Raw genomic sequence first — 25,386 nt, forward strand, 5'->3', positions numbered from 1 at the left:
TGAAAAAAAATTATAAATTATCAAGACTTCATGGGGGAGGGAAGGAAAAATGAGGAGCTGATACCAAGGACTCAAGTAGAAAGAAAATGTTTGGAAAATGATGATGGCAACATATGTACAGATGTGCTTGGCACAATGGATATATGTATGGATTGTGATAAGAGTTGTAAGAGCCCCCAGTAAAATAAAAGAGTACAGAGTAGAAAACCCCACAGGGCAGTTGGACTCTGTCACATGGGGTTGCTGTGGGTCAAAACTGGACTCAACCACATCGAGCAGTCAAGCTGTCCCCTCTCGTGGTGCGGAAGACGGGATCTAAGAAGTATCTCACCCCACCTCTTCTCCCCACTCCGGTCATGGTGGGAGGAGGCGGGATAGCATACTTGCTCAAAGGGACCATGCAGCCTGCTGCTTTCGAGTTAGAAACCCAGCTCCACCAGTTACTGACCAGTTAGAATACTGAGTCTGTTTCCTCACCACACCTGGGACAGTCAGAGAACCACCTCAGGATGGCTGTGAGGATTGAGTGAGATGATACGTGTACATAATGTGCTTTGAGCACTACTGGTCACAAAGTGAGTCTCTACTGACATTGAGTCGATTCCGACTCAAGGTGACCTAATGGTTTCCGAGACTGTAAATGTTGATGGGTACGGACAGCCTCAACTTGCCCATGCAGACAAAGAGAGGAACTGATATTATTAGCAGCCTCAGATTTACCCCCGTCTGTGTTCTCTCCCTCTCAGGAGCTCCAGGGAAGCAGGGCCCCTTTGGGAGACCTGGAGCACATGGCCGGAGCGTGAGTGTGGGCTACACCTTGGTGAAGCACAGTCAGTCGGATCAAGTGCCCCTGTGCCCCCTCGGGATGAGCCAGCTGTGGGTGGGTTACAGCCTGCTGTTCGTGGAGGGCCAGGAGAAAGCCCACAACCAGGACCTGGGTAGGTTCCTGTTCTGGCATCCAGCCATGGCCACCTGCCCCATGGGGACCAACAATCTACCTTTCTCCTCTCCTTCCCCTCAGTGAGCCCACTGTTGTGTCATGCATTGATTTGGGTTCAAGCTCTGGCAAATCAGGGTTCAAATCCTGGCTCTACCTTCCTAGCTGTGTGCTCTGGGCATGTTATCCTAGCTTCCCCCTAGGTAGAACAAGACAAATCCTATAGGGTGGTGTGAGTCTACAATGAATCACCGGTTTAAAATGCTTAGCCTTAGAGCAACGTTTGGCACTTCTTACCCATCCATGAAATATTAGCAACTGTTAGCACTAGTAAGAGAGCCTTCCGGGCAATGCTGGTTGGATGGTTACCTAAGAGCTAATTGTATTGTCTCCAGGTGTGCTGACCCGTAGACACAATCTGTTAAATGGAGGTTTGATGAAGCAGATTAATTAGAGCGGCATCATTCCACCCCACAGTTCATTGATTTATAAAAGTAAATATAGAGCAAAATAAAAAGATTTGTCTGAATATTCCTATATAAATACAAATGTGTTTGTATAAATTCTAATATATGAAAATTAATATCTATGCAAATTATATCTATGAATAGATTCTTGTATATACTTATATAATATTTAAATAAAATTTTATATTTTAATTAAATGCATTTATGTAAATAAAAATTATAATTAAATATAAATGTGGAATGGAATGATACCTCCCTAGTTAATTTGCTTAATCAAACTGCCATTTAATAGATTGCCTCTAAGGGTGTGTGTGTGTGTGTGTGTGTGTGTGTGTGTGTGTGTGTGTGTGTATATATATACATATATATAATCAAGTATATATGATACCCTTCATTATCCAACTTCCGTTTGGGGGAGGATTTGAACAAGATCAGCTGACTTCAACATGTGGCAGTGTTACAGGATTGTAAAGAAAGCGTACCCTGGCCTGGTAGATGCGGTTGGGTGTAAACTTCAACCACTATACAGGGGTCCTTGGAGAGAATCCCAGCCCTGCTCCTCACCAGGCCCTGATCTGCTCTGCCCACCTTCTCTCCTTGCCAGGATTTGCCGGCTCCTGCCTGCCCCGCTTCAGCACCATGCCTTTTATCTACTGCAACATCAATGAAGTGTGCCACTATGCCAGGCGCAATGACAAGTCCTACTGGCTCTCCACCACTGCCCCCATCCCCATGATGCCCGTCGGCCAGACCCAGATTCCGCAATACATCAGCCGCTGCGCAGTGTGTGAGGCACCCTCGCAAGCCATTGCTGTGCACAGCCAGGACGTCACCATCCCACAGTGCCCCCGGGGTTGGCGCAGCCTCTGGATTGGGTACTCCTTCCTCATGGTAAGGACTGGCACTCCTCCTAGCCCAGTGGGGGTGGTGGCAGGCAGGAAACTCTGGAAGGTTCCATCAGATTGGTATCCCAAGCTCATCCAAAATCGCAGTCGTAATATAACCTGCAGGGAGTTTGAATGGAAGGAAACTGAACTTGGCTGAAGACCAAAGTATCCAATTCAGCATGAAGGGCAGCAAATTGTGGGCCTAGGTGGGAGGAAGAAATTTGCACCCAGTGGTTCTGTGAGTCGTAGTCAAAGACCCTAGCATCCTCTCCATGCTTGCTTCTATCAAGAGAAGATGGCAACACAGAAAAGTCTGGGTCGACAGCAAGGGAGAGGCTGCCCCCACACAGGGCCTCAAACACTCTCTGGAGCACAGTATTTCTACGCTCTGGTTGGAATTTTCACTGCCTTTCCATGTGGCGGGAAGGCTGTGGGCAGGAATGTGGTGCTGCTTTGCTAAGAGAGTTTTGAACATCTGCAAGCCCAGGGAGACATCAGGCCCTATCAAGAATGCGTGGGAACTTGGGATTGGGTCAGGAAATAGATATGAGCACTGGTATGGGCCAAGACATTGAGAGGCATGTGCAGGGTGTGGAGGGCGTGGTCCCCCACAAAGGAGGTCTGCCACAGGCAAGGGGTACAGGGAGCCACCAGAAAGAGAAGACACAAACCAATACCCACTGCTGACTCATAGGTTTCTGAGCCTGTAAATCTGTACCAGAGCAGCCAGTGTCATCTTTGTCCCTTAGAGTGGTTGGTGGGTTTGAACCACCGGCCTTACAGGTAGCAGCCCAACCTACAACCCACCGGGGCTCTTTAGACAAGGAAACCAAACTTGCTGCCATGAAGTCCATTCGAACTCATAGAGACCTTATAGTACAGGGTAGAAGTGCCCCTGTGGGGTGCTGGGACTGTAACTCTGTATGGGAGTAGAAAGCCTCCTCTTTCTTCTCCAGAGAAGTCGGAACATGAAAAGATTGCAGGATCCACAGAGTGTGGAAGTTTTGTCAGAGCATTCATTTACAATCGCGAAGTGATGGACCTTCTTTTTTCCTGCCAAGGGCCAATTGGATGTGTATAACATTATTCATGGACCACACTGGTCAAACAGTTCATTACCTTGCCCCCTAATGTGACTGCTGGAACTGTTTCTCTTGAGTGAAGTGTGTGATGTTAACTGGGCTGGACAATTTTGCGGCTTATATGGCCCACAAGCCGAACAATCCCCACCTGATTTCTATGCAAGCGGTAGGCCCCATCCCCAGGGAAATGCCCCTTCCCACTGATTGGCTGCTCGCATCAGATGACAAACCTCCTGCCAAACCACTGATAATCATAACCTAGCAAAGTTAACACCCACTAACTACAGTACGCTGCCTCTCCAGGGCCGCTTTGCCGAGTCAAAAGATAATGGCCTGGAATCCTCAGAGCAGCACTTTCGGGATATGGATACAAAGGGCTGAGTTTTAACAATGAGGAAGTGTCTTTGAACTGACCAAAGCTTCAGGTTTCCACACATTTCCTGTGGCTTAAAAGCACAGGACCAGGCTGCCTCTGGAGGCCCCAGGGCAGACTCCTGCATTGCCTGGTCCAGTTGCTGGTACCTGCTGGCTTACTTGGCCGCTAGAGGCATCACTTCAATCTCTGCCTCCCTAGTCACAGGGCCTCCTTCCCTCGGGGCCTGCCTCCATAATGCCGTCTGTTGTATAAGGATACCCACATCATCCCTGACCTTACGAGGACCTTATCTTGATTATGTCCACACACAAAACCCATTTCCAAATCAGGGCTCTCTGAGGTACTGGGACAGGGGTATGTATGTGTGTGGGAGGATTTTGAACATGTCATTTGGGAGGCTACAATTCACCCCATACCATGGAATTCGGCCTTTCCTGGTTTGGCTCTCTGTCTGTGAATTGGGCAATTTACCGCAATGTAGCAGCAGCACCTCTCCTACCATTCTTTTCTGTACCCCTCCGAGATCAGGAAAGAAGAGCAAAAGCTTCCCTAAGATGAACCACAGAAACGTGGGGGGCGGTGTCAGATATGAAAACAGTATCATTTATCATTTACCAAGGGGTCTTGAGGGTGGGAGCAGGGGAGGGAGGGGGATAAAAGAGGAGCTGATAGCAAGGGCTCAAATAGAAAATAATGATGGCAACATATGCTCAAATGTGCTTGATACAAATGATGTGTAGATTGTTATGGGCTAGAAGAATCCCCAATAAAATGACCACTTAATTAAATATATATGTGTATATGTATGTATATACATATACACACATATATATATATATATATATATATTCCCTCCTCCCCCTTTGGCTAAATGCTGGAACTGAACCCAAAAACCAGTGCTTACCAATTGTTTGCCCAGGGCAGCCCCTGCCGGGCAGACATGCCCAGGTCACAACCACCTGCCTCCTCTCTGTTTCAGCACACTGCTGCGGGAGCCGAGGGTGGAGGCCAATCCCTGGTCTCCCCTGGCTCCTGTCTCCAAGACTTCCGGGCCACTCCCTTCATCGAGTGCAATGGCGCCCGCGGCACCTGTCACTACTTTGCCAACAAGTACAGCTTCTGGCTGACGGCAGTGGAGCAGAGGCAGCCATTTGGGGAGGGGCCTGTGCCTGAGACCCTGAAAGCCGGAAAGCTCCACACTCGGGTCAGCCGCTGCCAGGTGTGCATGAAAACTCTGTAAGGTAGCACCTGCCCTTCTGCCCTTTGCCCTCCCCTCACAGCGGTCGCCTCGCAGACCGGAATGCTCTGAAGAAGCAAGATCCTCTGGTCAATCTGTCAAATTTTACTGTGGAGTCTCACCTGGGCTTGGACTCCTGGACTCAGGTCACCCAGAACTTCAGGCCCAAACCAGGAGCCCTTTCTTTCCTCTTGGTGCTATGGCGATGGGGATGTTTGCACACCTGTTCAAGGGTGACCTCAGAAAGACTGAGGGGGTCAGAAATCTCTTCAAAACTCACTTGTGAGCTGTCTTCGTGTCCAAACATCACCACACATTTTTTTACTTAAACCAGTGTTTCTACATTCAAACAAAGCAAAACCAAACAGAAACCAAAACATGTTCAGGGATCATTCAAATCTACCTAGGTTGAGCCCCAACCCTTCAAGGAAACCCACTGTATCTAGGCAGGCAACAGAACTAAATGGAGGTGCCTGCCAGTAGCCTGGGATGACCTTCGACTCCTGCCAGAGTGAGTGACTGAGTGAGTGAGTGAGTGAGTGAGTGAGTGAGTGAGTGAGGTGAGTGAGTGAGTGAGGTAGGTGAGTGATTGAGTTAGGTGAGGTAGGTGAGTGAGTGAGTGAGGTGAGTGAGTGAGTTAGGTGAGTGAGGTGAGCCAGTGAGTGAGTAGTGAGTGAGTGAGCAAGTGAGGAGGTGAGTGAGGAGGTGAGCGAGTGAGTGAGTGAGTGAGGAGGTCAGTGAGGAGTTGAGCGAGTGAGTGGGTGAGTGAGGAGGTGAGTGAAGAGGTGAGCGAGTGAGTGAGTGAGTGAGGAGGTGAGTGAGTGAGCGAGTGAGGAGGTGAGTGAGTGAGTGAAGAGGTGAGTGAGTGAGTGAGTGAGTGAGTGAGGAGGTGAGTGAGTGAGCGAGCAAGTGAGGAGGTAAGTGAGTGAGTGAGGAGGTGAGTGAGGAGGTGAGCGAGTGAGTGAGTGAATGAGTGAGCGAGCGAGTGAGGTGAGTGAGTTAGGAGGTAAGTGAGTGAGGAAGTGAGTGAGTGAGGAGGTGAGTAAGTGAGTGAGGAGGTGAGTGAGTGAGGAGGTGAGTGAGGAAGTGAGTGAGTGAGTGAGTGAGGAGGTGAGTGAGTGAGTGAGGAGGTGAGTGAGGAGGTGAGTGAGTGAGCGAGCAAGCGAGTGAGTGAGGTGAGTGAGCGAGCGAGCGAGCGAGGTGAGTGAGTGAGCGAGCGAGCGAGGTAAGTGAGTGAGTGAGCGAGTGAGCGAGCAAGTGAGTGAGTGAGACAGTGAGTGAGTGCGTGAGTGCGTGAGTGAGTGAGTGAGCAAGTGAGTGAGTGAGGAGGTGAGTGAGTGAGGTGAGTGAGTGAGGAGGTGAGTGAGTGAGGTGAGTGAGGAGGTGAGTGAGTGAGGTGAGTGAGTGAGGAGGTGAGTGAGTGAGGTGAGTGAGGAGGTGAGTGAGGAGGTGAGGAAGGGAGTGAGTGAGTAGGAGGTGAGTGGGTAAGTGGGTGAGTGAGTGAGTGAGTGAGCGAGTCAGTCAGTCAGTCAGTCAGTCAGTCAGTCAGTCAGTCAGTCCATCAATTCGTCCCCCCCGTATTGCTTAGGGAAGACTGAAGGCTGGTCAACAACCAAGAAGCGCTCATTAACTTCAGATGGCCCAACACAAATTACTTCCTCTGGGCTGGTTCTCTACCCTGCCAGAGACAGAGAGAACTTGGCCTGGTTCAAAGTAGGGCAGAGGACTCCACAAATACCGTCAGGCCCCTGCAAAGGAAATGAGAATCACAGCTCTTTTTCCTGGGGCTGGAACCAAAAAGGCATTTCCTTATCCCAGTTTTTCAGCAGTCCCTGCTTATTCCAAAGGCCATCTCAATGTCATATGGATTGTGGCAAAGGGAAGCTCCAAGGTTTGGGCTCCTCTGCAGCTTGAGGCTGGCAGAGACTGTTCACCTAAGGGCTCCATCCAAATGCTCTTTCACAGGACTGGTCAACCCTTGTCATGTCGTTTTGAAACTTCTGTCAAAATGAAGCTTACTCTTCCCCTTAGCAGCTAGCAGATGGAAAGCCAGGCTGAGTTGGCAATACAGTGTTTTGTGTTCTGTTTGGGGAGCATTTGTTTGATCCATTTTCTTTAATTACCAGATTCCCAGAAGACTCCTTGTTTGGTTGACAGGAGGCAATTCCTTCCAAGTGATTCTGTTTCCTTACATACTCTGTCCATTGTGTCAACACAGACAAAGCATAATCATCATAGTGGGAATGAATGTTACGGCACAAGTTTGTAAATAGCAAATAAAAGGAATTAAACGTGATCATTTGCTGCTCTTGACATTCTTGGATGAACGTTTTCCTAAAGCTCATCTCAAACACAACTCCCGGATCCCCTTCAGAACCTAGGTGGTCCTGATTACTACAAGTCAAGTTCTGTAATAAAAGAATGAGGCAGGCAACAAGTTCAACAGTGATTGAAACCGTTACAGAATCCTGCTTCAAGCTAAGCTTACCACTTACCTATCCTCATCATATGCTAGAGTTCAGGAAAAGAGTTTCCATATGTCTGTCGACTCAGCATCACTTACAGATAAAGCAAGGAAAAAAGAAAAGTAGTCACTCAAAGCAGATATAAATTACACATATTTTGTGCTTCCTTCATATATCTATATGAGGGGACTTCAAATCGTTTGTGGGAAAATGGGGTGAAAAGATAATGTCATTTTTCCACCACCTTTCTGAAGCTCCCTCACATATATACACTTGTGTGTGTGTGTGTGTGTGTGTGTGTGTGTGTGTGTGTAACCAAATACCCAAAACCCAAACCCACTGCCAACAAGTTGATTCCAATGTGTAACCATCAGGATAGAATAAAACTGCTCCTTGGGGTTCCCACTACTGTAAAACTGTACATCTTTCTCTCATGGGTTTGAACTGCTGACCCTGTGGGTTTTCAGCCCAACACTTGACTCGCTGAACCACCAGGGCTCTGTTTACATGCATGTGCATGTGTGTAAACTTGAGAAGATCTCTGGGTGGTGCAATAAATTTGCCAGTTGATTCTGACTCCTAGCGACACCATGTGACAGAGGAGGAACTACCATATAGGACACAGGCTATAATCTTGCCAGGAGCAGAATACCAGATCCTTCCCCCAGGCAGTGGCTAGGTATGTGCATAATTGTTGTATCACCAGCACTCCTTAGCTAAAGGTTAGTAATACAAATTATATCCTCTGGAAGGATAAATAAGAAAGGGATAATAACACTGGGAACTGTCAGGGAAGGCAACTAGGCTGAGGGAGAGACATTTCACTGGATACCGTTTTGTATATTTTGAAGTCTGAATCCCTGGCATGTATTACTTCCTGGAAGAAAAAAAAAAAGAAAAAACAAGGAATATACCGAACCAAATGCTCTGAAGTTCTAGACCCCAGTTACTAGATTCCTTGGGAGGTGATATTCCTAAGCGAGCTAGGTAAAGACAATAGGAAGCCATTACTAGGACTTGAGGCGTAACTGCAGAAGAGTGGTTGGCAAAGCAAATGTGATGGATGAGTGTTCCAATGCTGACTGGGCTGCTAGTTCTGAAATGGTTTGGAATTATATTGAATGTCACCTCATGAATCAGTCTTTGAAATTCAGTTGGTAAACAACATGAAGTCTAATTCAAACATGGTTTATTTTTCTCAAACAAAACAAATCAACTATTTAAGTCAGTGATTGGCAATGTTACAACCAGCAGGCTCAACCCAGCCCACCACTTTTTTGTAAATAAAGTTTGATTGGATGATGGCCACGCTCATTTGCGTGCATATTGCCTATGACCACGTTTGCACTAGAACAGCAGAGTCGAGTCCCTGTCGCAGAAGCCACTTGGCTTGCAAAGCTTAAAATAGACATGATCTTGCCCTTTACAGCAAAAGTTTACTGACTCCTGATTTCAACAATCATGATTTGATTGAAGGCCAGGGTGATAGCTGACAAAAGTTTCAGAAAGGATAGCGACAGTGACCCATCAATTAGTTAAGCAAAAATAAAAACAACCTGAATGCACTGCCATCAAATTGATTCCAACTCATAGCGACCCTACAGGACAGGGTCGAACTGCCTCTGGGTTTCAGAGACTACAGCTCTGTATGGGAGTAGAAAGTTTCATCTTTCTCCCAAGTGAATTTAGCAACTGGTAGCTTCTAACTGCTGACCTTGCAGGTAGTACCCCAACCCATCAAGCCCTCGACCACCAGGCTTCCTATCTTAGTCAGGCTCCTCCAAAGAGGACGGGGATCAAGAAATGTACAATTGGACACACTTCCTGGGACACCCTTTTTGGATATAAATTTTTGTTTTTTTAAAATACATTTAACAATTTTTTTTTGCTCTTCCTGATTAATTCACTCAATTATTTGACCAAGTGAACCGATTGCTTCATAGGTTTTAGCTCCAAAGGAGCCACACCTGAGCAGGTGACGAAACCAGAGTAACTATCTCATCTGCTAATGTTTGAAGCAAGATGCGAACTGCCGTCTCTATTCAAACGCCTGCTTCCTCCTTTCAGTTATTGGAGACTTGTAGCCACATTAAGACAAACTGGGGAGCAATGGAAGTCTCTTTAATTTCTCTGCTCCTGGGCTCCCCAATTATGGCATGATTATACTCTCTGGGGAAGGGCTATTGTTGGGTTAGTTTTTTCTCTTTTCTGAAAAGTGCTGTTTGGCTCAATCATGGTTGCTACCAAGTTTATATGCTATTGGCTTATCAGGCACTTGCTGACTGGAAAGGGTTTCTGTAATGAGTTCATGTTTCATATGGTACCAGATGAAAGACAGAGCTCCAAGTTCAGTTCCCATGATTCTAGACGCTCAGAATCTCAAAATCTTCCTCCAGGTCAAACTCATCTAGGTGTTCAGTAGACTCGATGAATTCTATCCAAATACAGAAAGGGAAAGGGAAAAAAAGTGAGGCAGGCTGAAGCTTAGGACTGTAATGTTTTCGATGACTTCACTGAAGAAGAACATGTCTGGAGGAGAATTAGTTAGGAATACCGCTGTGCTATAAATCCTCCATAAAGAATCAGAAAATTAAGGATAACACACATTCTCCTGGTCACAATGATGAGGCTGAAGTTCTAGAAAACCTTTGAGGTACCATATGACCACTGGTTTGTTATTCTGAGCCAGATCATGGGGGTAAAAATCTTCGTCATTATGATTTTGCATAAACCTTTAGCACATAGCCTCTTTCTCTATATCATCCTGTTTTAAAATGGCTAAACATCAGTTCACCAGAAGATTACAATACTCAGAAACAGCATTCATTGGTCAGTCGAGCCAAAGAGAAAGCTGAAGCCACAATTGGTCATGAACAATGTTTTACCTGCCCCAGTGGTTGTCACGTCTGGCTTGGCTGGCGGTACAAAGGGCGGCCAGTGTGATGGATGCTTCTGAACTAATTCAAACATCCTTAAATTCTCCTTTAAGATTTCCTGAGGAGACACAGAAACAGTTGAAAGTACTGAAGAGTTACTATAGTTGTTTGGTAACCTCTATCCAATTGGCCATCTATGATCCTAAAGCCTCAGAGAACGGTCTACCTGTTGAAAGGTTAAAAACAAAGACCTAGGAAGTACAGCCTATCTCCTTCCTTGACCATCAATTCTAGATACTGTGAATCCAGAAAGAAGGAAAATGGAGGGAATAGCTGATGGACAATCAGTAGTCATTATGCATGCTCCCTTGTGAGGTTCAGGCTGTGTGTGTGTGTGTGTGTGTGTGTGCGCGCGCGCGCGCACGCCCATGTCAAGTTAGGGGGCAGATGTTCTGGAAGTGGTGATCCACAGGAAATGTTATCTAACTAAAGTGAACCTGACCCAGAAGTTTTTTGCTTGTTTTGTTTTCTAGGTTCGGCATAGTTTCATAGCTTTAGGTTCCCCATTTATGGGACAGATTCTCATTTAAGTGGCATAGTCTTATCAGCAAATTCTATAACTCTAAATGTAACAGAATAAAATCTTCCTGCATTCTAAGTATTGCCTTGAGACAAGAATTCTCTATTCAGTCTCAGCTTCGGGGTCCATTGGGGGACAGATGTGTTATTTGTCCACTTGTGAAGACAAGCCATTCCTCCTTATACTTTCAAGGGGCTCCAACCTTTGCAATCCCTTGGCTTTACATCAGATTTCCTGCCCCCTGCCGTATCTCTGCTCTCCCTTCATTCTTTCCATAAACATGTTTCAATCTCCTCCACATAGTAGATGCATGCTAGAGGCTGCCACTGAGGGAGGCAGACACAGCGATTGCTGAGACAGAGAAATAAGATCCATGTACACAATAAGATAAAAAAAGGAAGGAACAACAAGTGATCCAAAGCGGTGGTGAGGAGGGTGTGGGAGGTCTGGTGGGGCATGATCAAGGGTAATGTAACCAAGAGGAATTGCTGAAACCCTGGTGGGGACTAAGCATGATAGTGGGACAGGAAGAAAGCAAAGGGAAATGGAGGAAAGAACTGGGAAGCAAAGGGCATTTCATAGAGGTCTAGATAAAGCCATGCACATATGCAAATATATTTATATATGAGGATGGGGAATTAGATCTATGTGCACATATTTATAGGTTTAGTGTTAAGGTAGCAGGACATTGGGCCTCCACTTAAGTACTCCCTCAATGCAAGAATACTTTCTTCTATTAAACTGGCATTCTAAATAAATAAATAAGTTGGCATTCTATGATGCTCACCTTCCCGACGCAATCACTGAAGACCAAGCAGGTGCATAAGCAAATGTGGTGAGGAAAGCTGATGGTGCCCGGCTATCAAAAGATACAGTGTCTGGGGTCTTAAAGGCTTGAAGGTAAACAAGCGGCCATCTAGCTCAGAAGCAACAAAGCCCACATGGAAAAATCACACCAGCCTAGTGATCACGAGGTGCCGAAGGGATCAGTTATCAGGTATCAAAGAACAAAAAGTCATATCATTTTGTGCTCACCTCCATGATACGATAGCTGAAGACAAATGGGTGAATAAGTAAATATGGTAAAGAAAGCTGATGGTGCCCAGGTGTCAAAAGATATAGTGTCTGGGGTCTTAAAGGCTTGAAGGTAAACAAGCAGCCATCTAGCTCAGAAGCAACAAAGCCTACATGGAGGAAGCACACCAGCCTGTGTGACCTCGAGGTGTCGAAGGGATCAGGTATCAGGCATCATCAGAAAAAATACCTTCCTATAGTGAATGAGTGGGGTAGTGTGGAGTGGAGACCCAAAGCCCATTTGTAGGCCACTGGACATCCCCTTACAGAAGGGTTTCGGGAAGGAGACTAGCCAATCAGGTTGTGATGTAGCAATGATGAAACATACAACTTTCCTCTAGTTCCTAAATGCTTCCTACACCCCGCCCCCTGACTATCATGATTCCAATTCTACCTTGCAAGTCTGGCTAGACCAGAGGATATACACTGATACAGATAGGACCTGGAAACACAGGAAATTCAGGGTGGATGATCCCTTCAGGACCAATAGTGTGAGTGGCAATACTGGAAACGTTGAGGGAGGGTGGGTTGGAAAGGGGGAACTGATTACAAGGATCTACATGTGACCTCCTCCCTGGGGGTCGGACAACAGAAGAGTGGGTGAAGGGAGATGTCGGACAGGGCAAGATATGACAAAATAATAATTTATAAATTATCAAGGGCTCATGAGGGAGGGGGGAGCGGGGAGGGAGGGTAAAAAAATGAGGAGCTAATACCCGGGGCTTAAGTGGAGAACAAATGTTTTGAGAATGATGAGGGTAATGAATGTACAGATGTGCTTTACACAATTGATGGATGTATGGATTGTGATAAGAGTTGTATGAGCCCCTAATAAAATGATTTAAAACCACTGAGTCGATTGTAACTCATAGTGACCCCAAGTGTGTGGAGTGGAACTGCCTCTCAGGGTGTTCAAAGCTGTGATCTTTCAGAAGCAGCTCAGCAAGCCTCCGGATGGCTTGGAACCATTAACCTTTTGGCTAGTCTCACTCACTAACTGCCATGGAGTTGATTCCTAGTAGCCCAGCATTTAATCAATTGTGCCATTTAGGTATTCGTTTAACATACACACATATAATGCTATGGAGTCGATTCCAACTCACAGTGACCCTATAGGATAGGGTTGTACTGTCCCCATGGGTTTGCAAGACTGTAATTCTTTAACAGGAGTAGAAAGCCTCATCTTTCTCCCGCAGAGCAGTTGCTGGTTTCAAATTGCTGACCTGGTAGTTAGCAGCCCAATGCATAATCTAAAGTAGATAGTTACTAAATAGGCAAGTTCTCAAAACCATGAGAAGATGTATTAGGCTGTAAATGGGCCTCCACATGAAGAGTTAGAAACAGAGTAAGGACATATGGACCCTAAACTCACTGCGTCCAGTGGATTTCTACACAAAGTGAAGGGCATTTAGCATCTTTCAGGTTAAATGAGGGGATAATCAGTTGACTATTGTATCACACAATACATCAACTTACTCGTTAGCCTAATCAAATAAAACAGTAAGCAGTTACAAATAGTGCTTGCTTGGCATCCTGATCCTATGTCATGCAAATTTTACTCTGGTTCCCCAGAAATTAGGCAAAAGCCCCCTGACTCTCAGTTTCTCCCCCCCCCCCAAGTTTGTGCTGTTATGGAAAACAATCTGAAAAGCAACTTCATTAGATGAGTACCTATCATTACCTTCTGAACAAGGTGACACCAGTTATCGAAGTCCTTTTCTTCTTTGCAGAAAAATCCCTTGAGAGGGGAAGCAAAACACATGACTCAGAATTGGCCTGAGGTACAACAGCTTTGTATTAGAGCAGCAGTTCTCCACCTTCCTCATGCTGTGACCCTTTAATACAGTTCCTCATGTGATGGTGACCCCCCCAACCATAGCATTATGGTTGCTACTTCATCACTGTCATTTTGCTACTGTTATGAATCATCATGTAAATATCTGATATGTAGGATGTATTTTCACTGTTACAAATTAAACATAATTAAAGCAAAGTGATTCATCACAAAACAATATGTAATTATGGATTGTGACATATTTATTTCTAAGGACAAATGAAATTTTGTCTTGAAGCATGGTGTAGCATGGGTAAGTCTTCACACAGGGTACTCCTATGTGGGTGTGTCTGCATGTGGGCAGACCCTCCTGGAGACGGAGAGAGGAGTGGGGTCTTGGTTCCTAAGACCATAGGAAATAAGCATTTTCCAATGGTCTTAGATGACCCCTGTGAAAGGGTCGTTCGACCCCCAAAGAGGTTGCAACCCTCAGGTAGAGAACCGCTGTATTAGAAGATGGGGGCTGTGGGCTTAGCATTAGGATGTAGGCCACTCTTTCTTTGGTGAGGGGGGGGGTGTCTTCCTACAGATTGGGAGGAAGATTGGCTGGGCTTTTCTCCTAGCTCATCAACTCATTTATGCAATGTACTGCACATATGTGCATTTGCTCTCTCTTCTGCGCATGTGTGCATTCAAATGCCCCTTGCCCTCTTTCTCTGTCTGTCTCTATCTTCCTTGCTTGCTCACTCTCATTTTCTCTTGGCTTCTCTCCCTCCATCTCACGTTTTTCTCACTTCTTTCCCTCTCTGTCTCTCTTCTTCCCTGCCCCTCTCCTGTCATGTTTTGAGGTGAAGCAACTTTAAGGTTAGTTTCCAAAGTGTGAGGTTAATTCCTTTACAGTTGGTACACAGATAAACACATGTATATCGACTATTCGATTAAGCCAGCAATCAGAAATGATGTAGTACTTGTAACTAGAGGGACCACTTAATACGGGGGCTTGGACCTTATGGAAATTAGCTTTTGGAATCAAGCAAACACCCAAAATCACTGCCATTGAGTCTAACCAGAATCAAAGCAGCCATTTAGGTAGGGTCCTACTGCCTCTTGTGGGTTCTGAGACTAACTCTTTATGGACGTAGAAAGCGCCTCATCTTTCTCCTGCAGTGGCTGGCAGTTTCAAACTGGCAGGAGTGGCTGGCAGTTTCAAACTGCTGTCTCTGAGGTTAACAACCCAGCATGTCACCCACTACATAGCAATAGTTCCCCAAACCAGCTGATGTTAGTGTAATCATGGTCCCAACCAAAAGGAGGGCTCCACGTGCTCCCAGCTACTTGTGCTCCAGCCATTGCGTTCAGTCAGAAAAAAAGCAAAGGAGACGGGCCTCAGAACCACGGGCTCCTTCACAAAGGTTGCCCTTCAATGCGTGCGGGCAACACACACATTTTCAGGCCTAAAAAAAGCCCCCAAACCTCCTTGTATGCTATGCACGGAGAAGGTGGCATGACCCACCAGGGGTAGGGGCTGGCCCTTTATTCCTCCCTGGTTAAGATCTAGCTTCTTCCATGTGCCCAGGTGGCCAGAATTAGAGGCCCAAAGGGGAGAGAAATACAAGTCATAGCTAACACCTAAAGCATGGGCACTGTGTGCCAGGCACTGTGCTGAGTGCTTTGCACACGGCATTCCTCACAGCAGCCTCCCGACAACCCTACCAGAAAGGGATCAGTACGAGCCTCCTCTGTCAAGGTGGGAAGATCAGCGCTCCAACAGGTGCACCAGCTACCCCTCAGGTCATGGCGAATAGGGAACAGAGCCTGAGTGCCCAACTTGAGCGGTGTGGTCACAAGTCCGTTGCTTACCAATACATGGCACTACCACACAAGGGGTGGTAAAAGCCCATACGCTTTGCTACACTACCTAGAAAGGTGGAGAACTCCACATGAACCCATCTGTAATAGGGGGCCTCTTGGCCCACCCAACCTTCAGTACCCACCAGTGCTACGGAAGGATCCAGGTTCAGGATGTTCATTCGCTGCGGGGCTTGCAGGCAATGGAAAGTCTTGTCATCAACCAGTCCATTCTCTTCCATGTCAACAAAGGTCTGGGTGCTATGAGGGTCCAAGAAGATGAGCTCATCACCTGTTTGGGATGAGACATATGTCACCGTCCCAGGAACCACTGGTCCCGGCACTACTGCTGCTTCGGGAGAAGGCACTCGGGGGGGGGGGTTCCTAACCCCTCCCTGGGTGACGATGAGGATGGGATGAGAGGAAGCCTGAAGCTTAAGGGAGCATGCTTGAAGGAAGCCAATCATCCAATGAGAAGACTCGCCCAAGGGTTTACAGCTCCTCCAAGATCAGGTCCCCAAATGGAAAGTGACAGCCTTGGGAAACGGTGGGCATGAGCAACCACAAATGACATGGCAGACTCTGTGAGCAGCAGTTGCAAAGAGGGAGCAGGTCGAAGCCCGAGGCCCTGAGCCCCGACTCCCTTACTGGGTTCTCTCCCTCTTGTAACACTAGCAAGCACCTGCCCAAGGCAACTGGTTCTCAGAGGTGTGTGGTCAGAGAGCACCTCGGGCCAAGCAAATGACCTTGGCCTGGAAAAGAAAGGTTACCCAGACAGAATGAAGGCTGACGCTGCAACAGATACCAAGGAGCTGACAGCTGGTCTTGATCAGCAGTCAAGTTAGTCATTGTTTCAGCAGGTTAGTACTACCTGTCGGAAAGCAATGCCTTTGTCACAGAAACAGGAGGACCGATCTACCCCATGGGAAAGCTCGCTTTTAGATGACTGACCCTTTACAAATGAGAGAGAAGCTAGGCATTCTTAAATTGCAAAAGCCTGTCTAAATCATGCCCAAAGTACTTGGAAGAGTCTGGGGTAATATAATTTCTAGTTTTATCTGATAGTTGGAAGGACCTAGTGCTCATCAGAGGCTTTCAAAGTCTGCACCCTAACCTCACTGTCTAGGCCTGGGACCCATCTGAGTTTCTGTGTCCTAGATCATGCCCTGCAATCAATAAGGTCTACCCTGGCAGGAGGACTGAGTAGGAAAACCTCCAAAAAACCTAACCCATTATTACCATCCTGTAGATTCCCACTCATAGCAACCTTATGGACATCAGACTGCTCCTGTGGGTCCCCAAGGTTGTACATCTGGATGGGCGTGGCTGATGGGTTTGAACCTTGTGGCTAGCAACCCAACGCATAACCCACTGTGCCACCAGGGCTCCCCACAGTGACCCTATATAGGGTTTTTGAGACTTTACAGGAGTAGACAGCCTCATTGTTCTCCTGTGGAGTGGCTGGTAGATTTGACCTGCTAACCTTATGGCTAGACAGCACAACCAAGGATCTTTAAGATGATATTGGGCACAACTAAGTGCTACTGTTCTTCAAATTTGATGAGAAGCTTCACTTTTCTCTCTCATAGACCTGGGGGAACCACTCACAGGGTAAACTCAGTCTCTGTCTTCATATCTCTATAAATTGGCGTCATTGAGCCCATTTACCCAAATGCTTAAATCAATGCATTTACAAGGTAGACATCAGAGTATCTTGCTTACAATCATTTCCTTATAGATACATTACCCCGAGTATATAGAAATCCATGACCCAGTACGACTTGCATTACAAAAGTCAAGGAACATTTCCCCCTAGACCACAACCTCTTGTAAGAGAAGGCCCAGTGCCCAGAGAGATGGGTGGGATGCACTATATCAAAAGGCCCTCCAGTCACAACAAAGAGCAACTGCCAAGTTATTCAGAAGACCATAGCCTACCTAAGACCGCCAAAGGGTAGGAGAACCAGGACGTTGTGAACAAGAATGGAAAGTAAAGCAGGATTCAAACTGAGCCATGGGCTAGAGTGTATAAGTTAAGGTGCTTGGGAAATGATTGCACTATCTTTTCTGACTCTAGCGAGGTCCTTTTCCCAAGGGTAGAGGGGATGTGTATGTACTGGAGTTTCATAGACTACCCTGTTTCTGAGGAGCGCTGGTGGCTTAGTGGGTTACGTGTTGGGCCGCTAACTCCAAGGACAATTCAAAGCCAGCAGCTGCTAATGGGAGAAGGCTTTCTCTTCCTGTAAACAGCTGCAGTCTGAGAAACCCACGGGTGCACTTTAGCTCTATCCCAGAGGGTTGCTATGCTTTGAAATGGACTGGGTAGCAGTTGGGTTTTCCTGTTTCTGGGAGTATTTGAAGAGATGCAGTTGTTGTTACAACTACTACTGAGTGTACAAACTACTGAGCTGTTTCTGTTTCTGACTCACGGCAGTGTTTCCTTCCAATGCACACAGAGTTGCCGAGGATCAGCTGGTGGGTTTGAACCACTGACTTAGTGTTCTATCGCTTTCCCAACAGCGCACCCCAAACTCTAAACCACTCTCCCTGCCATGGGGCCCAATTCCAACTCAGAGTGACTCTATATGACAGGGTAGAGCTGCCCCTGTGGGTTTCTAAGACTGTATTTCTTTACAGGACTAGAAGGCCTCATCATTGTCCTGCAGAAAGGTTGATGATTTGAACTGCCGACCTTGAAGTTAGCAGCTCAACATGTAATCCATTATGTCACCAGGGTCCCTACAGCATCACCAGGGTTCCAAAAGTCACTGTCATCCTGCTGATTCTGACTTGTAGTGACCCTAGAGGGCACACTGGACAGTTCTACAGGACAGTTTCTGAAACTATAACTCTTTACTCATCCCTTCTCTTTCTACTGCAGAGTAGCTGGCCAAATTGGGACTGAGGCTTGGGGTCATTATGCTCTGTCTGGAAGGAACCTCTCTTCACCTTAGCTTTACTGGCTGTGACATTGAAAGAATAGTCTCTATCTCACAGGTGGACTGGTGGGCATCAAGGACCACCATTGTCATAGAGGTATTTTACAGAGTTCCCAGAACAAAAGAACTCCCTTTTGTAAATGTCAGCTCTCATTCCTTTGGACATCCGGTCAGTCTGGACCATTCAACCTCACACAGTAATGAAGTAAGTCACAATGGGGGCCTCGGGTTAAGGATGCACAGAGGATTTACAAACGTTATTGGGGAAATGAGTACTATGTGAACCTCTGTCTTGGGAAATTTATTAAATAACTGAGGATTGGCCCACCCCTCTTTATATCAGACATCACAGAACACCCCCCCCCTACAAATACAGCAGCTTCAAGAAATTGGGCTATGCCAGCTTCACGCATTCCCTCTAGATAAGCGGAATCAGGGAGTGTCCAGGAAATGACACACACCACTCACTATTTCAGGATCTACCTTGAAGTATAGTGCTTTGTACAACATGAGAGGGTGACATCTGTCTGCCTTCAAGGAAATCCAATCAATACAACTATTATGCAAATTCATGCACCAACCGCCGAAGTTCATGATGAAAAAAAAACTGAAGAATTTTACCAATGTCTTCAATCAGAAAATGATCTAATATGCCATCAAGATGCATGGATAATTATTAGCGATTGGAATGCCAAAGTTGGAAACAAAGAGGAAAGAATGATAGTTGGAAAATATGGCCTTGGTGATAGAACCAATGCTGAAGACATGCATGATAGAATTTTGCAAGACCAAGGACTTCTTCAGCGCAAATACCATTTTCCAACAACACAAATAGTGACTATACATGTGGACCACAAAGTCCATCTCCAGATGGACCACACAGAAATCAAATTGACTATATCCGCAGGAAGTGACGATGGAGAAGCTCCACATCAGGAGCTAAGAGTAGGGTCAGGGCTGACTATGGAACAGACCATCTACTGCTCATATGTAAGTTCAGGTTGAAGTGGAAGAAAATGAAAGCAAGTCCACGAGAGTCTATCCCATCTGAATTCCAAGAAATCTCAAGAACAGATTTGACACATTGAACGCTAATGACAGAAGACCTGGTGAGCTGTGGGAGGACATCAAGAACAATATTCATGAAGAAAGCAAAAAGGTCATGAAAAAGACAGGAAAGAAAGAAAACCTCACAGTAAAGGTCAGAAGAGACTCCGAAACTTGTTCTTAAATGTAGAGCAGTTAAGGCAAATCAGAGAAATGATGACATCCAAAAGCAGCACAGAAACTTTCAAAGGGCAGCTGGAAAAGGCAAAGTCAAATATTTTAACGAAATGCACAGAGACCCTGAGTTAGAAAACCCAAAAAGAACACCACCCTGAGCATATCTTAAACTGAAAGAACTTAAGGAAACATTCAAGCCACAAGTTGCAGTACTAAGAGATTCTATGGGCAAAATATTGAACAATGAAGGCAAAGATGGAAAAATTACACAAGTCACTGTACCAAAAAGAACAAATTGACATTGAACCATTTCAAGAGGTGCATATGAGCAAAAACTAATGGTACCGAAGGGAAAAATTCAAGCTACAATGAAAACTTAGCCAACAACAAGGCTCCAGAAATTGATGCGATACCATTTGATATGTCTCAACAAGTTGATGAAGCACAGGAAGCGCTCACTCGTCCATGCCAGGAAATTTAGGAGACAGCTACTTGGCCAACTGACTGGAAGAGATCCATCGTATTTGTACCCAATCTATAGCAAAGTGACTCAAAAGAGCACACAAATGAAGAACAATATCGTTAATATCACCATCCTTGTTAAATCTGTATGCTGAACAAATCACCAGAGAAGCAGAATATTATGGAGAAGAATGTGGCATCCGGATTGGAGGAAGGCTTACGAACAACCTGCAATAGGCAGATGACACAACTTTACTTGCTGAAAGCAAGGGGGACTGGGAAGTGGTTAAAAACAACTCAATGGAAAGAATCACAAAACCATCCCCACTGGACCAGTAGGTGACGTCATGGAAAGATGGAAGTTTCCAAGGATTTAATCTTGCTTGGATCCACAATCAGTGTTCCTGGGAGCAGCAGGCCAGAGATCAAACGACACACTGAACTAGGTAAATCCACTGCACAAGACCTCTTAAAAGTGTTGAAAACAAGGATGTTATTTGGAGGACTAGGGTGCGTCTGCCCCCAACCCATGGCATTTTCAATCACCTCATCTGCATGTGAAAGTTGGACAGTGACTAAAGAAGACGGAAGAAGAGTTGGCGCATTTGTATGATGGTGCTGGGGAAGGAGATTCAAGGCACCATGGATTGTCAGAAGGACAAGCAAATCTGTCTTGGGAAGAAGTACAGCCAGAATTCTCTTTAGAGGCAAGGATGGCAAGACTTTGTTTCACGTACTTTGGACATGCCAAGAGAAAGCAGTCCCTGGAGAAGGACATCCTCCTTGGTGAAGTAGAAGGTGAGCTAAAAAAGAAGCAAACCCTCAAGGAGATGGATTGACCCAGTGGCTGCAACAACCGGCTCCTACAGAACAATTGTGAGGATGGCTTGGGAATAGGTGGTGTTTCGTCCAGATGCACATAACCTCACAAGCGGTTCCGGGGCACTTAATAAAAACGGAGGGAAAGAAAAGCCTCGCTGTTCTCCAGATCTGTCCATTCAACTGCAGTTCTCATAATTTCCCAATAGATGGCAGCATTACAGAGCACAGCGATGGTTTGCGTGGAAACACTGCCTCCCCTTCACACAATACCAAAGGCAAGAAGAGCAAGTAAGCCAAGGAAACGTCATGGTCAGGCAGGAAGGAGCTGCCTTTTATCAAGTGCGTATTATATATCTGCCTGGCTCTTTGCTGAGTGCTCTACTGTGAGAGGACCACACTGAGTCAGGTGTTAGCCCTTTTTCACAGGAAAAGGAATCTGAAACGGACTGAGGATAATACTCTTTCCTGTAGTCAGCACAGCTGAAGGTGCTCTGGGGACATAGTGGACGACATGTGGGGTTGCTAACTTCAAGGTCAGCCGTTCGAACCCACCAGCTGCTCTGAAGGTGACTGATAATGCTTTCAGCTGCCCTACGATTTACAGCCTTGGAACCCACAGAGGAAGTTCTACCCTGTCCCGTATGGTCCCTCTGAGTCATTGCTGACCGGATGACCGTGAGGTTTCTACAATAGCACAGCTAGCCATGGGGAAGGGGGGCCCTCAGCTCCAAGGTGACAGAGCCAATCATCCTACACCCTGCACATCCCCCAGCGCCACCCCTCCACCCCCACCCCCGCTGGCCTTACGCTAGCTCTCCCTCACTGTCAACCAAGCTGTGCTTATCATGTCCTTCCAGAGCAGACACAGGCGTTTCCATCCCGGTGGACCCACTTTCCCCAGCTCTCTCATCCCCTCACTCCTGTATCCAGCACTAAATAGATCTCTAGGCAGGAGGGACTGTAAATGCAGCCTGTGGATCAGCAGGATGGGCACCGCCTCTGAAAAAAGGCCTCATCTCCAGCCCCTCCCCAGACCGAGTGAATCTGCATATTCCCAGGATACCAGAGAGATCACTGTCCTTTGAACCTTGGAGAGGCACTGGGCTAACCTCACTGGCATCCAGTCATGCAGACTCACAGCGATCCTATACAAACTCATTGCTAGTGAGTCCATTCTGACCCACAGCGACCCTCTCGGATAGGGTAGCACTGGCCCTGTGTGTTTCCGAGACTATCTCTTTACAGGAGTACAAAGCCTCATCTTTCCCCTGAAGACTGACTGGTGGTTTCAAAGTTCTGACCTGGTGGTTAGCAGCCCAATGTGTAACCACGATCCTACAGGACAGGGTATAACTGGCCCTGTAGGTTTCTGAAATGATAACTTTATTTTTTCAAAGTGGTAAACATAAAATAAGAATACAATGACCAAAATACACATCATGAGTAAGAAAGAAAAGACCACCATCAGTATTTAAAATGGCAGAGAAGAAATGTTTGTCATGGAACAAGCACGCAATACTTGCACCTAGGAAATTTCAGGTTGGGTCAACTGATCCAGTATGAAGATGCTAATTCTTCATTGGAGAAGACAGCCTCACCTTTCTCCCACTGCTCACAGGCCAGTGGCCTGAAACGTAGGTCTCAGGCTGTGGCTAGTGAGTCGGTGGTTAGATGTCCCAAAATTGCATGCAGCAAAGACTAGGCTCCACGTTAGGAAGTTAGTGGTTTTAAGGGGTATCCTTCCTGAGAAGAGGGATGTCTAGCCTTTGCCTCCTGTACTTTGTACTTGGCCACAACGAACCAGCCGGCCTGACTATTTGGGCCAGGAGAGCCAGGGGATGGCAGCTGGCCACAGGAGTACAACTGCAGGCAGAAGACAGATGTGCTGGAGCAACAGTGTGGCCTTGATCCAACGGAGAAGCAGCCCGGGAACCATCTGATCAAGAAGCAAGGAAGCAGAACCATTGAGAGGGGATCTGCTTTCCATCAGGCATGCAGAAGTGTTACTCTCCTTAGATCAGGTTAGAGACAGAATGGGCTGACCAAAGACCCCAGCAACCCTGGGCTAGAGGGGAACCCACTCATGGGAAAGCCTGGGCTCCCAGGCAATCCTTCACGCACACGCACCCCCTCTCCCCTGGCGCCCAGTGACTTACTTGTCAAGTCCTGTTTTCTTACCCAAGAATCCTATGAAATAATAGGCGTTATTTGGCTTTCCTCCTAATGCCCCTAAAGACTGTGGCATCTTAAAACACTCCTAGAGAAAAGAGAGTGCGAGATTCTCAACTCACTTGTGGACTGCTGCTCACGGATCTCTCTGCACACATGGAGGTGTGATGGACAGCGAGCGACGGGCTATGGGGGAGGAGCAACTTACTTTGAAGGCGTCAACATAGACAGGGTTGATTTGGTTGATGCCCAGGCGAAGGGGCACAATGAGCAGCAGGGGCTTCCAGGCTGGGCAGCAGGCAGAGGTGCTCTTACTCTGGCTGGACACATCTGAGGGCTCGGGGGGGCGCTCGGCAGCTGTGGCGCCACTCATGGGAAAGACACGACACATTTTCTCTAGAAACAGAATACGGGAGAGCTGATAAATAAAGGGTCTGCAGCTCTAGGAAAGATGCCAAAGGCGATTCTGAGAGTAGAGGGTGGGTGTGATGGTGGGGGGTGGACATCAAATGCCATGCCCTGCCTGGAATGCCCTCCACCCTGCTGAGCGGGGAGGTGGTCTCCCCATCTCTTCTAGGAAGCCCAAGCTAATCCTCCAGCCCTCGGCCTCTTCAGTCATCACTGAACACTTGCCTCTTTTTGTCAGGCATTCGGGACGCAGGGGGATGCTCTCATTTCTCAGCTGGTCTCCAAGGGCCGTTGAGACAGGACTGTATCTTTAAGTTTCTCTAACTCCGTGGCAGGGAGCCCACTTGTGAGCAAGGCTCAAAACGAAAAGATCTCTTCCTGACATTCTGACTCATGAGACTGCATAAAGACCTAGAGGCAGCTGCACCGCATAGTTCTCACTCTGTGGCTCCTGAGGGAACATGGCTGAGCCCTTGTGGAGGAGCAACAAGGCCGCTCTCTTGGCTTTCTCTCTTTTAGAAAGCCAAAAGGAGGAAAACAGAACAAGAAGCAGGCCAGGAATGATTCACCAAAGCCCCGTGACCCCTTAAAGAATCCCTGAGTGGTGCAAATGCTTACTGGCTGGGCTACTTATTAACCATATGGTTGGTGGTTTGATCCCACCTGGAGGCACTTCAGAAGAAAGGCCTGGCAACCTTCTTCCCAAAGGGAAACCCTTGATGGAGTGCGGTTCTACTCTGAAACCCACATAAGGGGTAGATGGTGACTGGTTTGGGTGGTTGATTGTGTTTCCTTAAGCTTACCGCCCCGCTGGGACAGACCAGAAAGACTCTCTAGAGCCCCTCCACTTTCTGAGGGTGAGGAAGAAACTCATCACCCACCAGCCAAGAAAATGAAACAGCCTTGATACTCACTGATATCTTCAATCACCACAGTGTTATCCATGGAAACATAAACAGCCAAGGAATTCCAGTCGTCAAATAAAGCAAGTTTTCTGCAAAATAACATACAATGAAGTCACGACTGGGGAAAGATGGAGACAGCAGCCAGAAGCGGGACAAATTGAGGCCCAGTCTTCCCCAAAGCACTGAATGCTGAGTCGCAGAGGGGTTGGGAGTGTTCACAACAGCGCTGGCTCTGGGACCTTGAGAAGGTCACGACCCCTGGATGTGAACCTTGAGACGGAGATTGCTCTGCTTTATGAAACGCCAAGTCTACCTCACCGAAGGACGTTCCTCTGACCGAGTGAAAGGGAAAAATGAGGACTGCATTTACTCCCCACGGATTCGGATTTTCTTCTCTTTAAATAAATGACATTCTGGTTCACCACTTTTAAAAAATACATATTTTTAAGGTTAGTCTCCCTTAAAAATTTTTCTTTCCATTTAACAATTAGTAAAGCATGCCTGCTTTGCACATTGTGTTCTTTATGAGGGTTAGCTATTAGGGATCAAGTTGACAACAGCACCGCAGGAGGTGGGCAGGAAGCTTAGTGAGCCAGGCCAATGGGGAAGGAACACTTCAGAAAAGAACAGTAGCAATGGCTGTGCAGCTCGAAGGATGTAATCAGTGTCACGGTGGATGCTCTGGTTACTTTCAGCAACAGTTAAATATATATATATATATATATATATATATATATATATATATATATATATATATCACTGCCTTCGAATCGATATTGACTCAGAGCAACCCTATAGGGTAGGGTAGTACTGTCCCTTAGGGTGTCTGAGACTTTACGGTACCAGAAAGCCCC

General features: G+C 46.7%; 2 protein-coding genes across 3 annotated transcripts in view; one reads left to right on the top strand and one right to left on the bottom strand.

Moving 5' to 3' along the window:
* Nucleotides 1-7,263, top strand: part of COL4A6 (collagen type IV alpha 6 chain) — a 392,858-nt gene extending 385,595 nt beyond the window's left edge. The window contains exons 42-44 of the mRNA XM_075538845.1: nt 747-938; nt 2,009-2,295; nt 4,729-7,263. Coding sequence (XP_075394960.1) covers nt 747-938; nt 2,009-2,295; nt 4,729-4,989 — 740 coding nt within the window. The 3' untranslated portion in view covers nt 4,990-7,263. The remainder of the gene's footprint in view (nt 1-746; nt 939-2,008; nt 2,296-4,728) is intronic.
* Nucleotides 7,264-8,623: 1,360 nt separating this feature from the next.
* Nucleotides 8,624-25,386, bottom strand: part of ATG4A (autophagy related 4A cysteine peptidase) — a 71,418-nt gene continuing 54,655 nt past the window's right edge. For both annotated transcript variants that reach the window (XM_075538634.1, XM_075538633.1), the window contains exons 7-13: nt 24,542-24,621; nt 23,428-23,615; nt 23,229-23,307; nt 15,750-15,895; nt 13,663-13,719; nt 10,337-10,445; nt 8,624-9,885 (exon numbers count right to left, since the gene is read on the bottom strand). In XM_075538634.1, the coding sequence (XP_075394749.1) occupies nt 9,815-9,885; nt 10,337-10,445; nt 13,663-13,719; nt 15,750-15,895; nt 23,229-23,307; nt 23,428-23,615; nt 24,542-24,621 (730 nt within the window). In that variant the 3' untranslated portion in view covers nt 8,624-9,814. The remainder of the gene's footprint in view (nt 9,886-10,336; nt 10,446-13,662; nt 13,720-15,749; nt 15,896-23,228; nt 23,308-23,427; nt 23,616-24,541; nt 24,622-25,386) is intronic.

This window comes from Tenrec ecaudatus, chromosome X (assembly GCF_050624435.1).
Source record: "Tenrec ecaudatus isolate mTenEca1 chromosome X, mTenEca1.hap1, whole genome shotgun sequence".
NCBI lineage: Eukaryota > Metazoa > Chordata > Mammalia > Afrosoricida > Tenrecidae > Tenrec > Tenrec ecaudatus.